We start from the raw sequence: 15,961 nt of genomic DNA on the forward strand, positions 1-15,961 counted from the left end.
CAAAAGCAGTAGTGTTTTGCAGGAATGAAGCCTACATTTCCCATGAGCTCTAGCGCGTATTGTCATAAAGACGCTTACCTGGCTCGCGCATGTGTTTGTTTTGGGGATGAATGAAATAACAAGACGGGAAAACTTTGCCCTCGTTCCTATCGGGGATCCCAGCTCACCTCTGCCGCGCCCCAGCTCCACCTCTCCTGCGTAAGCGCCACTGCCGCTGGGGTAAACGCAGCGGTATGGATAAAAGCCCGTTTGGCGAACACTTCCACGGCTTCTTGGACTGAGTATGGAGCGGTGCCTTGCCTCTTTATTTCTCGGCACTCGCTGGACCCTGTCGGCGCCTGGCTGGTACTGTCATCGGCCTGGATGAGGTGTTCCAGCCCCGCGGCCCCTGCTCTCCTCATCCCCGCTGGCGCGGGGTGAATCTGCGCAACCTGTGGCCTCTGTGTGTGGCTCCCTGGACAGCTAACGCCGTGGACCCGCCAGCTCCTGCCAGGATTGGGCAGGTAAATGCTAGATCGCTAGCGAACAAAACATTTATCCTGAAAGGATTTCCTGACTGATTGGGTTTTCTCTGTGTGACTGAGACGTGGCTGACTGTTGGTGAGTCCAGTGCTTTCACAGAACTTTTACCCGATGATTGCTGCTATTTTAACTCCCCGCGGACATCGGGTCGAGGAGGAGGAATAGCGACTATTTATAAATGTAAGCAGCTAGGTAAGATGCAGTGTGCCGTCTGAGTGCCGTAAATCGCTTCGTCCTGGAAGCGACCTGCCGCGGACCCGGACACAGTTTCCTAAAGGTATGGATATACACTATATAGAAATAGCTTATCTTCACACTGATGGTCTCATTTGCTGTTGTAGGTCACGCACAGACATCAGCAGAAACGAGAGACTTTTGCATATCCAGTTAAAAGTTCCTTGTAGCGGCTTTAACAAGAAAGAGCTTGTAAAATAATTAACTGAATACCATGTAGAATAATTGTTTATGATGCTTTTTCTAAACTACAGACCATAGGAAAGACACGATGAGTTGAGTGTCATCTGCATAGCTGTGGTAGGAAAAGCAATGTGAGTAAATTACAGAGCGAAAAAGAGAAGAGAGGAACCAGAATCGAACCCTGAGGAACCACCGCAGTAAAGCAACAAGGATCAGACACAGATTCTCTCCAAGTTACCCTGTAAGTGTGGCACTTTAGGGTTAGGGTTAGGCTCACATCCATTAAAAGGGAAAGTATGGAGCCTACACTGTGCTGTGAACACTGCAGTCCATTGATGGGTCAATAGAGGATGGTCACTCTGCTTAGGGCTGAGTTGTGGCTGGTTTTGAGGCTCATGCAACCACTGTTCATACTGTGGAGAGTTTTATTAGTAAACTGCAACTATAAAATGAAAGGATATTTTGCTGCCTCTTGCAGCAGCTGGAGTTAGAGACAAAATAACTTAATTAACTTTTAAGGTGGAACTTGAAATGTTACTCAATGCATGAGTTGACAATTACAGTTTGTTAATATATTGCAAACTCTCCACAGTATTAACTGTGGTTGCATGAGCCTCAAAATCAGCCACAATTCTGCCCTGTGCAGAGTGAACGTCCTCTGCTGACCAATCAGACAGACTGCACTGTTCACAGCTCCACCTTTTAGTACAAGATCTTTATGCTAGGTACCCCAGCAAAAGGGGTACCAAAAATGGGGACAGTACGGAATGGTTCCATTGGTACCATCCACAAGGTACCATACTAAAAGTGTTTGGTGGAAACGGGGCTTAAGACGCCTAGTTCTTGGAGGATTGAGAGGAGGATCTAGGTGTTCAGTGTGTCATAATGCTGTTAAAAGGCCAGCAGGATGACAATGGAGATGAGGGAGCTCTCCAGCAGTGTGGATTTCCTCTGTGTGACAGCAAGGAGAGCAGTCTCAGTTGACTTTCCTTTCCTTCTTTTCCAATCCAAGGTCAGACACTCTCGAGGGTGAAGAAATACAACAGCTTTGCAGCATGGCAAACACTACAATCAATAACACAGCCTTTATGTTTAGATAAGCACTGCAAGCAAGCCTGCTTCAATATACAGGTGACATTTAAAAAAAGGCAATTAACTTCTTGGAAAGTGTATTTTTTGTACAGTGTCGGCGTTGGGGAGTACATATTTCTGCATAAAAAAAAGAGAAAAACTCAGAAATGATTTACATAAAACACACAGATAATCTGAGAATATTGTTCTCCGCATCAAAATTTCAAAATATTCCAAATTATTCGGAGCTCCATTGTAACACACAAGACTTAAATTCTGTCACAACTGCTAAGGATATTACACTTTTATTGAGCATATAGTATATAAGATTGATACTTTACATCACACCTGTTTGCACTTATAGAATAATAATGTTGGTACACAAATTCAGTATATCATTACATATAAATTGCACATATATTAGTATACTGCATACATAACAACAGGTTATTTCGTGCTCATGAATCACAGTTTCACAGTTTTTCTAAAGGGTAAGAAAAGCCAACATTGTTCACCTTCCCATAATGTTCTCATGCATGAGCATCTAACAGCTAACACCTGCATTAAGGACGCTGGGTATATTGTAACAATGCTTTTTTCCTGAGAGTCAGATCACCATTGTTTAAACAGGATTCCCACTGTGCTGGTTTGAGCTCAGATCAGACTCCATCTCCACAGCAGCTCCACCGCTGCGAGCAGACAGACGATCCACAGAGCGAGGTGAGACATTGTTGATTCGGCGACCGCGGCAGCACGCCACAACATCAGCAAGGTCTGCCCGGAAAGATGGTGTGTAGAAGCTGTAGATGACCGGGTCACAGCAAGAGTTCAGGTTGCCAAAGATAAACAGTATGTGGTGGACATACTCAGGTGTGTGCTTGATAATGGCTGGTTGGAACCAGTACCAGATCCCCAGGAGGTAGTAGGGTGTCCAACAGATGACGAAGGAGCTCACAATCACAATGGTCATCTTGAGGGTCTTAATCCGGGCTTTGGGTATCATGTCTGTTCCACTGCGTCTCAGGCAGTGCTCACCATCTGCAGAAACACAACATGGGCAAAAACTCAAGGCATACATTTCATAAATGTAAGAGAATAGATTACCACCACCATAACAGCTCCATGTTTAGATGTGGATTATCGTTCTTTAGAGTGCTGGGCATTGCTGACTGCCATAGTGACTTAAACCTATTTGTGCATTTAAATGAAATGTTGTATTTCCTATGATTGCAGTTGTATATGGGAATTTGTTTTAAAAACGGTCAAATGTTTGGCTAAAAAGGTGAGTTTTTCTCATCATATAATATTTAGTCTTTACAGTTTGGGTAACAATTTTACTGTTTGCTCTAATTTTCTCTTTTAAATACATTTTCCTAACCTGTTGGTTTGTTTCCAACCTGTCTGACTTCGTGTTTCTTGACCCGTATAACTTATTTTAGTGATGCCACTTTGTTTACAGATCTCAGCTGTTCACTTGGTCAGTGTAATGTTATTATAGCAATGGTGGACAGAGTACTATAATATTGTACTCAAGTACAAGTAAAAATGAACTTACATTAAAGAGGGTTACTTAAAATGTAATCTGAGAATGCTACATTTTTATTTTAAAAGGTTGTTTGTGGAGACAAAATATTATATGATGATAGAACTCCTCCTTCCTCAGTGTAGCCGGAATTAACCAGAAAAGAGGACAAAACTCAGACAGTCATACAAACATGACCAATAACTAAATGAATAAAAGTTTATGGACACCGCGCAAGTGCAACAAGGAATATAAAACTACAGACATTAAACAGCCCGAAGAATCAACAGCATCATTAAAGCAACCAACACAGAGACGTACAAACAACATAAATCCCACATTGGCTGCAGCCAAAAGCGAACATATTACTTAAAGTTGAATGCTTGCTGGGTGGTGCATTAAATTAGCAAATAATTAGCATGTTGTTGTTTTTTTCACTTCAGCGTTGGCTTCATTTTTTAGCCCAGGAGGTTGGTAGTAATAGATCAGAATGGACTACTACTTCTGTAAATGTAGTTTAAAGTAGAGTAGCTTATTCTGTCACATCAGAAGCATCCATCAAAATATGCTACTACCTCTATAAATGTGGGTAAAAGTATGTGCGTCTACTCTGGAATATTTTTTTTTGCCTCTCAAACACACTGGAAATGTGCACCTCATGTTGGTAGGTCATTCTGAGCATTAGCTCTATTGGTCAGAACACTGGCCCTCCTGACACTCCACCACTGACCATAAACATTTATAACACTTCCAGTGTGTCGGCTGAGTGCAGTGTGACCTCTCTGAATATGGAACTCTGCCCTCCAGCGATCACAAACGCACCTGCAGCTTCTTCACTGCTGCAGCTGCTGATTTATCTTTGTCACACAGTTTATCAGGACTTTTAAAAGTGACTATTGCAATGTACCTATACTTGAAATAAAAGTACATAAAAACAAAGTTTGTTACATCGATGAGACGACATGTAACTCATTACTTCCCTAGTTAGACCTCCGAATGTCTTTTGAGAGTCACACACCTTTTCTCTTGTGCATTTGCCCATTGATCTTGGTGAGGATGCGGGTGTAGCAGAAAGTCATGACAAGAAGGGGGAAGACATACAGTGTCACAAAGTGAAACATGTTGTATGCCGTTTCCTGCCAGCGAAACTGGAAACTGCCATGGGTTGCACACTGAATGAAGTCCACTCCATCAGCTTTAATGGCCCGAAAGATGAAAAGCTGAGGATGAAGAGATCGCAAAGAGATGAGAAATGAATTTCATGCAGTCACTGAAAAACACAAATGCAGTTTGTTTTATTAAACAAACTATGTATTATATTTGTTTATACAAAATACACAAAGATCCACACAATGCAGGGGGGTTCTTTCACTCTGTGTAGTGTGAGTCCCTTCGAGTGTACCAATTATACCACGTCAGAAACTAAACACTGGGACCAACAGGTTGTTACCTGTTCTAGAGCCAGCTTTAAAAGGTGATGAAGCCAAAGCTTGTTAACTGGACTTGTTCGGCATGATGCTGGGGCTGAACTAGTTGGTTAGTAACTTTCTAGTGGAGGTATGGATTTACAAGAGTGGTTACACTTGAACTGAAGCACTGTTCATTAAATGGTTGTTAGTGGCAGTGCTGTGGGTGAACACAGGGTTAATAACAGCGTTGTCAGAGATGGAACACACTTAGACAAATTAACAATAGGGCCACATCTACTCCAATTAAGCTTCTATACAGCAGCAGTGTGAATACAAGTTTTACTGATCACTCCCATTATAACAAAGTGTTTGCTAATAAGCTATAAATATATGAATTATATATATATATATATATATATATATATATATATATATATTATATTGAGTTAAATTTGATGTGTTTGTCATTGTCAACTAATTCCAGACCAACCAGTAAATGTATCCTGCTAACAAGTATACTGTGTGCGTGTGTGTGTGTGTGTGTGTGTGTGTGTGTGTGTGTGTCAAAGCCTATTCCTCTGTGCCATAAAACTCCATTGTCTCCCCAACAGATCAATGAGCCATTCTGTTGCCACCCTTGCCAATGACAGTTCACTTTGCCTAATTAGTGGTCTGCAGTGTTTTAACTTTATATTCTAATGTTCGCTCAGCTTGCTTGGAAACAGGCACCAGGTATAATCCACAACTTTTGCCCATGGAAAACCACAAAAGAACATTTTCAAGCGAGATGAATAGAGCAATGCCGTACCATGCAGTATAAGTGAAACCTCCAAATATGTGCTTAGATGGAAGTGTGTCTGTCAAGTTGGACCTGACCAAGGTGTAAAATAACCATCCTCTGACCAATTACATGTTGGGATAGAGTCATGTCACTGTCATGCTAATCAGCAGTACGCATGCAGAATGGTAAAGAATGTCCAGCTAACACAGGTAGGTCAGTAATGTGTCCACAGGCACATCAATTATCAGTCTGGTGTGGTTGTGGATTAGTTTCCGGGAATGCACTCTCTCTTTTACTTTTTTACCCCTGCTGGCCTGTCATTTCCCAACTGTTAGCCAACCTCAAAACATGATTCACAGGTGAAAAAAGTCTAAGCTGCGGTGCTGTTTGATCATTACCACATCTAAAATCTAATGATAGTGGAACTATAAGTCCAATCTGGTGTTAATCATATATGCCTACAATAATAACAGCCTTAAAGATCAGTGTGTAACCCAGAACCCACTGTACCTGTGGAGATGCCAGCAGCACACTCAGAGCCCAGGCCACCAGCAGCATGCGTCTGTTCCTGAGCCCAGCATCGAGAGAATCCAGAGGATGGAGGATGGCCCGATAGCGGTCCAGACTTACCACCACCAGTATGAATGCTGCTGAGTGCATGGCAAAGAGCTTGAGGAAACACAGCAGCTTACACATAACATCCCCAGCATACCACTGCACTGTAATATTCCAAATGGCATCCAGTGGCATGACCACAAAAGTCATCACCAAATCAGCTGATGCCAAACTGGCGATGAGCGGGCGGAGATGTGCTGCCAGCCGATAGCCCCGTCCCCAGCACACGCTGATCAGGACTGACAGGTTACTCCCAGCAGAAAAGACAAAGAGCACCAGGGTGGCTGCTACACGACAACGGGCAGCCACAGTGAAGGACGGAACCTTCCAGGGTGGAGGGGAGGGTGGAGCAGATGAGTTCAGCAGGGAGAAGACAAGGCCTGTCTGTAAAGGGTCTGCAGGTGTGGAAACCCACAGAGACACGTTCTCTGTCATCCTGTGGCAAAGAGAGAAAACAATCATTTGACATGGACCATGAACAAACAGAATCTCTTCAACTGCTTTGTTTTGACATTTTCGTCAGTATTATGACATGACCTGCCAACACAAAACATGCAAGCAGTCTCAGTGGGACAAAGCTCCTGCAAGTGTCTGCAAACTACAAATTTGTTACATTTGTATGTCATTCTTAAATCTCAACGGCACTGTGGTTAATGTGTGGTTAGGTTTAGGCACAAAGACCACTCAGTTATGGCTGGAAAAGATAGTTAAGGCATAAAAATCACAGTTTGGTTGCACAATCATGGCTGGAGAAACCATCAGAGAAAATAATCACTTTTTGTGGCACTGTCCTCAGTTGAAACACGACAAGTCACTGAAAAACAACCGGTTTTGTTGTTTATTGATCTCAAACAGAGGACTGCAGTGGTCTGCAGCTTGGCAGGTGTCTTGCCTCGGGGCTCACACCATCTAAACCATTGGCTCCACTTTCCAATGATAAACTCAGCTCATGTACTACGTCAGTAGAAACGTTGATATGATAGGTATAAAACAAACAAATGCAGCATATTTGTGGTTTGAAGAAATCTACAAATGTCAATGTTTTCTTCTAGTGAAAGGACAGTGAAGACAACAGCTTGCTTACTAATTAGAAAAACTAAATGCCAGGGTAGCAGGTTGTGCTGCAAACTCCCAGCACTCCTCACTCACTCATGGAAGTTGACATTGATTTGAATTCCTGGATTGGGTACTGTTTTTGCTCTTGAGTTTGCTGGTCATGCTATAGCCTTGTTAAATCTTTTAATACAACAGCTTGTAGTTTGAATTTCTACAGAGGGCTGAGGTCAGAGCTGATCAAAGGATATCAGATTTTGTTGATTTTACATGATGTTGATGTGTTTTCTTATTTTGTTGAAACAGAATCTCACAAAGCAGCAACTAACCCACTAAACCTGTGGAGGTTAAGAGATAAAAACAACCACTTGGCAGAGAAAGTACTGACAGTACTGCTGATTCTTAGGACAAACAAGGTGGACATTTGAAACATGGCACATCATTAATAACATGTTGAATAAAACACCACTAAGTAAATGGTAATTTTTGGTTCATACAAACATCCAAGTGAGCTGATGGATACAGCTAAGATAAAAGTACATCTGAGTCAGTGGGTTTAACTCAAGTAAAATATCTGTATTCATTTCAAAAACTCCAAGTCAGACACAAGATTCAGTAAACTTTCTTAACTGGACACACTGTCAGCTTGATGAATCCTATTCATGGAGAAGAGCGTGTTCATGAGATTTTGTCATTGGCGTCATCCTGCTCCTAAGAACTGGCATACAAGGACTCCTGTTCTGCTCTGTGTGTGGGGGGCAAGTTTCATTCACAACAATGTTAGCAGAGCCTAAAAAGAAGACTTTCACAATACAGAGCTTCAGGTCTTGCTGTTGCAAATAAGCAGAAGATAAAAAATAGTCAGAAGTTGTTTTAGAACGACAATATGTCATCAAAACAAAGCCGTCCATGACTAATATACTGCAGCAGCAACCAGCATCAGGATCTTGAGACAGCTGCATTTCCTACCTAGTTGCGATAAAAACAAGAAAAACTTGAGGAACCTCTCAGTAAACTGACAAACTATAGATAGATAGATGCAAAACATGCATTTTTACAATATGCATGGTACAATAGTGCACATGGGCAAGTAGGAGCAATAAGTTACATAAATAGTAAAAGAGAGCACATCTTATAAAAATAGTAGTGTTCCCTGATACAGTCATTCTTTGTTCATTGCCTGTACGGCATAGGAAATAAATGACTTCTTATATATGTTTCGACTGGTTCTTGGTCTGATGCCCAGACGGGAGCAGCTCATACTCTGAGTGTAATGGATGTGAGGCATCGGCAATTATATGTTTGGCCTTCCTGCGTACAGCACTGTCAAATATATTGCTGAGTTGTTTCTCTGACTTGCCAATCATGACCATGATAACTGATGATAATATGGTGATGAAAACCAAATGCAGAAAATAAAATACAACCAAATACAGGAGCACACAGCAAAAGCAGAAAACCATGCATTGTTTTTCTTATTGCTACACATGTAAAATTGGTGAAGATATTGGCATTATTTTCTTGTACTTTCTGTATCTGCAGCACATCCGCAACTAGTTTGGTTCGTACTCATCTCATAGATGAGGTTTAGACGTGGCAGGCAGCTGTTGTTGGAGAAAAAGCTCTAATAGACCCCCTGTACACTAATTGCTCAGCAGCAGACAGCAGACAGATAGAGCATTAGCTGGTGAACACAGTGGAGAATGCAATAACTAAAGAGATGGATATTTCACTCAGGAGTTGGTGGAGGCCAAAGCCACACACACCACGAAATAAAGAGACTGTCCTCTTATACCTTTACCCCTCTTTTATAGGAGAGCCAAACTTAGCTTTCTATAGATCCAATTGATGTGCTTTTGACATCAATAGCAACGTTTAACCCTCCCCAAATCTGAGGTTTTTATGTTATATTGTAGGCCAGTGATTCTCAAAGTGGGGTCCAGGGACTCCCGGGGGTCAGTGGCACTCTACCAGGGGATCTGTGAAAAGTCTTCACATTTATTCATTAAAATCATCATGGCTTATTTTTTAACAAAAGGAATCATAGTTCAAGAAGTGATGCTTTAATTTTAAAATCTATAATAGTTCATACAACTCATTCTAATCTCACAATAAGTCTATAACACTTAAAATCTGCAAAAATGTGTTGGTAAGTGTCTAATATCTTTGTAATACAGTTGTTCCTTCACATAACTAAGACTATAAAAGTGTAAAAATAACAGACGACATCAAATTTTTCCAAAGGGACACACATAAGGGGCCCCCAGGCACATTTTTAATCTTGTAAAAAAAAAAAAAAAGAGTCTCTGATGGAGGTTAGAAGCTGATGAGTGCTTCAGAAAACAAACTGCGACAGAAAATGACACGACACCATGCTTTGTAAGGTGGTCAGAGGTGATGTAAAGTGCCATTTGTAATTAGCCACCACATGCGCATACCACTGGTCCTGATCAGTGGAAGGCGGTGCAGGAGCGCCCTCTGCTGGCGGACCACTGCACGTCTACATGTGTTGTTGCACCAATGAACTCAGTATAGGCAACGTATGACTCAAACGCACAGGTATCACTTAATTCATTTCCACACAATAAAATCAAACACAACTCCTCTGGTCTTTTAAGAATAACGATCTGAGTGAATGTATTCTCCTCTTTATTTCACTTTTTCCATATTCTCAGCTGCATATGTTTGACTGCATTATTCCGATACTGGGGGGTGAGGGCGGGGGGACGCGCCCTCGTCCCCCACCGACCTGCACCCACTGGTACTGACTCAAACACATTAAACCATATCTGTAAGCACACTTTAGTACTTTGAGCTTCAAAAACACAATCAGCAGACGTATTTCTACCTGGAGGAGAATCTGGTGAGTCCACTGGTGGTCAGATGAAGAGAGGAGCAGAGCGGAGCTGTCCAACGTGCTGAAGCATCACTTTCCCTGCTCCCTGTCCTCCAGCCGCACACTTTTTACCATCTGATAAATCAACGAAAATTCAACCGGAGCAGTGTGATGTTTTTTTGCATCGGTTCCATCTGCTCCCTCCATCAGTCCGCATGCACACACACACACACACACACACACACATTCACACACTTAGACACACATATACTGCCTTCTACAGAGAATATCTGTACCGCATGAACGAGGAGCCACAAGATTCAACACCGATTGGTTAATTAGGGTTGGTGACGTGCGAGGTGTTGCAGCGGTAGCCACCTTTGTGACAGAGAGGCATCCTGGGGAATTTCCAGTATATTATGTGCTCTTTGTGCAGAGGTGTGGAGATGATGGGCTCTGTCAGGATCATGTTTACAGTTTTAAAATGTTTACACATGTGGCTGTCTGTAACATTCTGTACCTGCCTGCTTTCATTGACCTGTCCTTTGCAGTATATTGCAAAAATATTACCCCATATATTTCAGAAACATTACCACGACAGGCAACCACGCATTGCTGTCCGAAATAATTGCAAGCAAATAAAGGCTAAATAATCATAAATAAACTTAGTAAATTGCCATTATTATTACTACTGGTTCGAGTATTGCAGTGCACTGCAGTTCTGCGTGTGGTTTGTCCAAGTGGTGTTGCCATAGCCCAAGCAAAGCTGTTGCTCGACTGCTGTGGACAGGTACAATCAATGCCAAACACTGTCTCTCTTAATGTCATTGCTTTCAAATGTATTAATAAGTGGAAAGCTAGATTGTAATATGAGTGTTCTGTAGGGCATATCACTGTCGACTGTTATAGTGTTAGACTGTCATAAATAAGGTCATCAATATGTCATAGTATAGTATTTAAAAAAGAAAGTCATTGTGTATGCATGATAATATCGGCTCGTCATCGGTATCGGCCCATATCGACTTTAAAATGAAGTACTGGAATCGGCCAACATGCTTTTTCTTAATTTGCGCAATTAAAGAATATTACATACATTGTAAAGTATTGCATTTCATGTCTCCATCGGCTGATGGGCTATCATGATAAGAGTATGCATGCACAATCTGATGTTGATCCCACTACAGAAGGGACTTACTCAGAGAAAAAAGTGGATATACTGATACTGGTATTGGTTATTCGTCAAATGTTTTGTTACAGGCATATCAAACATCGGCAAAAAATCCAATATCCAATACCTATTCTGGATCCCTCAAATGGCGTTCAGTCATCAAAACCCCACATCTAAGATTTTGTTTTAAAATGCTATAAAATAGTCACTTTAGCTGCTATGTTTCTGAACATTTATCCTGAAGGCATTTTGCCCCAGACACCCCTCGAAGATTAGTTGCAGAAGGTGGAGATCAAAAATGGTCCCTCTGTCCCCCCAGTATTAAATAAGTGATTACGGCCCTGCTTCTCGGTGTAAAGGAGCATGCATGCTAGGCCAACAAATATCTGCATTGTGTGCAGGGGATCTAGCAGATGACACTGTGAATTTCCTATGTAAAATATCTTATTCAAGATAAAGTAGCACTCCAAGTGCTAGATAAAAAGTATCACAACCCACTGATATGTTCAGACTTTTAAAGTGGCAACCAGTTTACAGTATATGAATTCCATTTAATGTGCTTTATATGACGCAGACTAAAAACAGGCTGGTGCAGTATTTGAAATATGGTTAACCTGATTACATTTATCTTCAAAAGTGATGGGGCTCTGTGTCTCTGATTGACAGCTTTTAAAGGTTGAGATGTGACAACACATCTCGATGAATGTATTCAGCAGTAGAGAGTGTGATGCAGATGCAGAGGACAGATACGAGAGCCTCTTTTCACGTACATTCCAATTTCTTGTATTTTCTGATGTCATTTATGAGTCACCTCAGTAATGTCTGTGGGTTCAGCGTCAGTGATGGTCCTATCTCTGATTCAGCCTTATGTGTGCTACACATCAATACTGAGGGCAGGCCAATATGAGTTCTTTGATATTCATACAAATGCTGTCTATTCAGAGTTTTTGAGGACTTTATTTTTGCAGGTCAAATATTGTTTGTTGAATATCAAAACAGATGAACAGGCACATCCAGAAATTAGCAGACAATGAGCTCCCATTAAGGCACTATGTCATCCAAAGACCTCACTCACTATCATCACCACCACCAGCATGACGTTAATAACACCTTTTAAACTCTTTCGCAGAATGAGTCAGACATAATTACACTCATGACCGGATCAATCTGCGTTAAGGCCCCTGCTGCAAAAACTTGCTGCTGGGCCCCTATTACCCCTATTATTTTCTGACAAAGCGCCCCTCATGAGGACACAACGTATACAGCAGGACAAAGATTGAGGTCTTTGTCATAGCCTGCTTTAGTCATAAATACTCCCATATTTCCAAATGCATCACCTCAAAACAATGTCCACATAATGAACCTGGAGCCCGACAGTCTGGAGCCCGCTTTGCCTGGTTGATAATTCAGCCTAATTGTGTATAAATCGCCTGTGGCTCAGCGCCCAAATATACGTCTGACATGCTTGTGACACATAAACCTTCTAGGACCCTGAGGACGTCTGAGGCTGGCCGATTAACTGTTCCAAGAGTTAAAACAGAACATAGTGATGCAGGGTTTTGTTATGTGGCACAAACCTGGAATAACCTCCCAGATGATGTTATACATGTTAATCTTATTTTTTAATCTTTGCACCTTTTGTCTGCATCTTTGCTATTTTTAATGGTGATTTTTTAATTGTAAAATTTAGAATAGCAAATAATACAATTAATACAATAATCAATTTTACCTTTTATATCTTTTCTCTTTACTCTTTTATTGTAAATCTGTAACCATTATTATGTTTTATATTCTATTGCTCTGTAAAGCACTTTGAATTGCCCTTGCGTATGAAATATGTTATACAAATAAAGCTTCCTTGCCTTGCTTAATTATACTTTGGCCTGTTTTAATGTGACATCATAAAGCATTATGGCGGCTTACAGCAACTCCTGAAATGCATTATACACATATCAAAATGAAGTATGTACAATAGGCACACTTTTTATGCTGTTACATTATAAACATGGGCTTTATAAATGCTGTTACCAAAAGATTCTTGTGTGTTTTTGAGCTGGCTGCAGGTAAGTCAAGAGGGCTCCTTAAGATTTTTGAATAGCCTCTTACAAACACAACTTGGGTGCACATCATCACAGCCCAGCTGAGGGGAAAGGTGCTCACAAAAGTGGTTAATAACCGGACTGTCGATTCCTCATTGACTCTGCAGGGGTGCATGTTGTGCCACTGTACTGACCAGGACAGGTTGGTTAACTCCAGTAGCAATACTGATTAACTTATGGATGGCGTTTGCTCTTGGGTGTGTTGTTTTGTGAGGATATAGAAAACCCAGATAAAACCGTGAGGAATAGTAAGATCTAGCTCCATAAGTCATTTCTGTTAAACAAAGAGAAACAAGCAGTTAAGATAGGCAACCATTCTGCAAAAAGAAGTGAAATGTACAAAGACAAACTAGAAGACAAACTTGGATGTCAAGAAAACTATGGCTGGTCTACAGTAGAAAAGTAGAAGAGTGTCATTAAATCTGATGATTTATTGGGTCAGGAGATCAATGAATTTTACCTCAGATGTGATGTTCATAATTTCCTAAATTAATCTGAACAACTAAGGTATATCATCTCTAACTCATCCCGCTCACTACATTTGATGAACGTACTGTAGTTAATACTTTTAAGTGCTAAAAAATCAACATAGGTCGACAATTTCGCTATAACACTGAAAAAAACAACATAAAAAAATAAACATATTAAGATTCAAAATGAATATGGGTTATGTATAAGTTCATCTTCCATAAACATACATATTCAGTCCAAAATAATAGAAGAATGTACATATTATCTATAAAATAAAATGTCCTCTTTATTTTACCTCACTCTAAAGAAGTCATCAGACAACTTCAGGGTATCACTTCAGGGTGTGTCCCCCATGATCTCCATCAGTGGTGTCCATCTTTGTATAAAAAATTCCTTCTGTATTCTGAGCATACATGCAATTATTTTCCCATTGTATAAACACTTTCAATTGTTAGTACTCAGCATAGAAGCTAAGAACAATCACCCAAAGGTCCTGAATGATTATATGCCAATGGCCTTGACCTCCCAGGTCATGAAGTCCTTTGAAAAAGATAAGACATGACCTTCTGGACAAAACCCAGCACCTTCTTGATTAATTTCAGTTTTCATACAGTGCCAGACATCTGTACAGGAGGCGCCTCCATGTTTGACCTTTTATTCAAACACCTAGCAGGCAGTGAAACTCACACTGAGTTATTTGCTGATTTCTCCTCAGCTTTCAACACTATTCAACCCCTCCTGTTAATGGATAAACATTCCAACTACTTCAGTGTTGACTCTAGTTTTTGCTGGTTGGATCCTTGTCTTCATCTTGAACAGAACCTGGAGGGTGAGGGTGAATTTGTGACTGTCAGGGGAGCTCTCTTCATCTACAGGTTCGCTCCAGGAGTGTATCCTCTCCCCGCTCCTTTGTATTCTGCATACAGACGACTGTCGGAGCCAGTTTTAGAACCAATATATCCTGAAGTTTGCAGATGACTCAGTTATAGTTAGTTTCCTCTACGATAATGAACCAAGTCATGGCCCTGTGGTTGATTATTTTGTAGGATGGTGCAAAAACATGATCCTTCAACTCAGTGTGTCATCGACAGAAGACATGCATTAACTTCCAATGACATCCCTCCCCTCACTCAGAGCACCATTATTGAGGGTCAAGAGGTAGCATCTTGGTTCAATCTCTGATAACAAGCTCACTTTTGAATGCTTAATTGCTTGTAGGAAAGGTCAACTACAACTTTTCTGCTTATGGAAACTTGCCAAGTTTATGCTTACATGTCCCTGATGACTCTTATCGATATATCCTACGCTGAATCAATTTTAACAATTTTCCTCATCAGTTGGCATGGCTGTATCTACATATCAAATCCAAGAGTGCACTGGCTAAAATAGTAAACAGAAGTAACACATTTTTTACACATCCCACAGAGTAGCCTGTCTGTTCTGTATAAAGTCAGGTAAGGATGGAAAATTGCATCCTGTCTGATGGCACCCACCCTCTTCATCAGGAGTTTTAATCCTTACCCTCTGTCGCCTGTTTTAGATTTACCTCAGTCAAAACAAACAGATACAAACACTCATTAATCTCCATAGCCATTGTCTTCCTAAACTCAGGGATAAAGAGGTAGCTTTCCCATTAATAGTATAGGTCTACTTGTATTCATGTTGATCTCCCAGCTTTTCAGAATGAGAAAATCAACTTACCAGTGTGTAAATTCTCCTCCTGCCTACTTCTGCTAGCCAGGTGGAGATTTTCAAATGTAAATATCAGTAAACATTGAAGAAGAGATGGAGAAGATGGGCACCAGCTGAACTATCATCCTGCTGGCCATTGTACAGGCGTCGGACAATAAACTGGGCGACATCCATGCTGCATCAGTTTACAACGGGATATCACTGTAATACCCTTTGTTTCACTGAAACTTGGCTGCGTCCTGGACAGTGCCATTCAATCAGGTGAGCCTTTTTGCCGCTCTAACAGAGCAGAGGACTCTGGCAAG

The 15,961-nt window shown here is 41.1% G+C and overlaps 1 protein-coding gene across 1 annotated transcript; it reads right to left on the reverse strand.

Moving 5' to 3' along the window:
• Window positions 1–2,038: 2,038 nt before the first annotated feature.
• Window positions 2,039–10,503, reverse strand: gnrhr1 (gonadotropin releasing hormone receptor 1). The gene is made up of 4 exons (XM_050034389.1): window positions 10,239–10,503; window positions 6,233–6,773; window positions 4,551–4,752; window positions 2,039–3,048 (listed from the first exon to the last, which is right to left on the reverse strand). The coding sequence occupies exons 2-4, from the start codon at window positions 6,770–6,772 to the stop codon at window positions 2,633–2,635; spliced, it is 1,158 nt and encodes a 385-aa protein (XP_049890346.1). The 5' UTR covers window position 6,773; window positions 10,239–10,503; the 3' UTR covers window positions 2,039–2,632.
• Window positions 10,504–15,961: the final 5,458 nt, after the last annotated feature.

Source organism: Epinephelus moara, chromosome 22, assembly GCF_006386435.1.
Source record: "Epinephelus moara isolate mb chromosome 22, YSFRI_EMoa_1.0, whole genome shotgun sequence".
Lineage (NCBI taxonomy): Eukaryota > Metazoa > Chordata > Actinopteri > Perciformes > Serranidae > Epinephelus > Epinephelus moara.

What these genes read in the sequence shown, in the direction of transcription:
- gnrhr1 (XM_050034389.1), bottom strand. Translation starts at nt 6,772, where the DNA reads ATGACAGAGAACGTGTCTCTGTGGGTTTCCACACCTGCAGACCCTTTA. An exon ending in TGCTGCTGGCATCTCCACAG is followed by an intron (nt 4,753 to 6,232) that starts GTACAGTGGGTT and finishes CTTCATCCTCAG; the next exon opens with CTTTTCATCTTTCGGGCCAT. An exon ending in GCAAATGCACAAGAGAAAAG is followed by an intron (nt 3,049 to 4,550) that starts GTGTGTGACTCT and finishes GTGTTTCTGCAG; the next exon opens with ATGGTGAGCACTGCCTGAGA.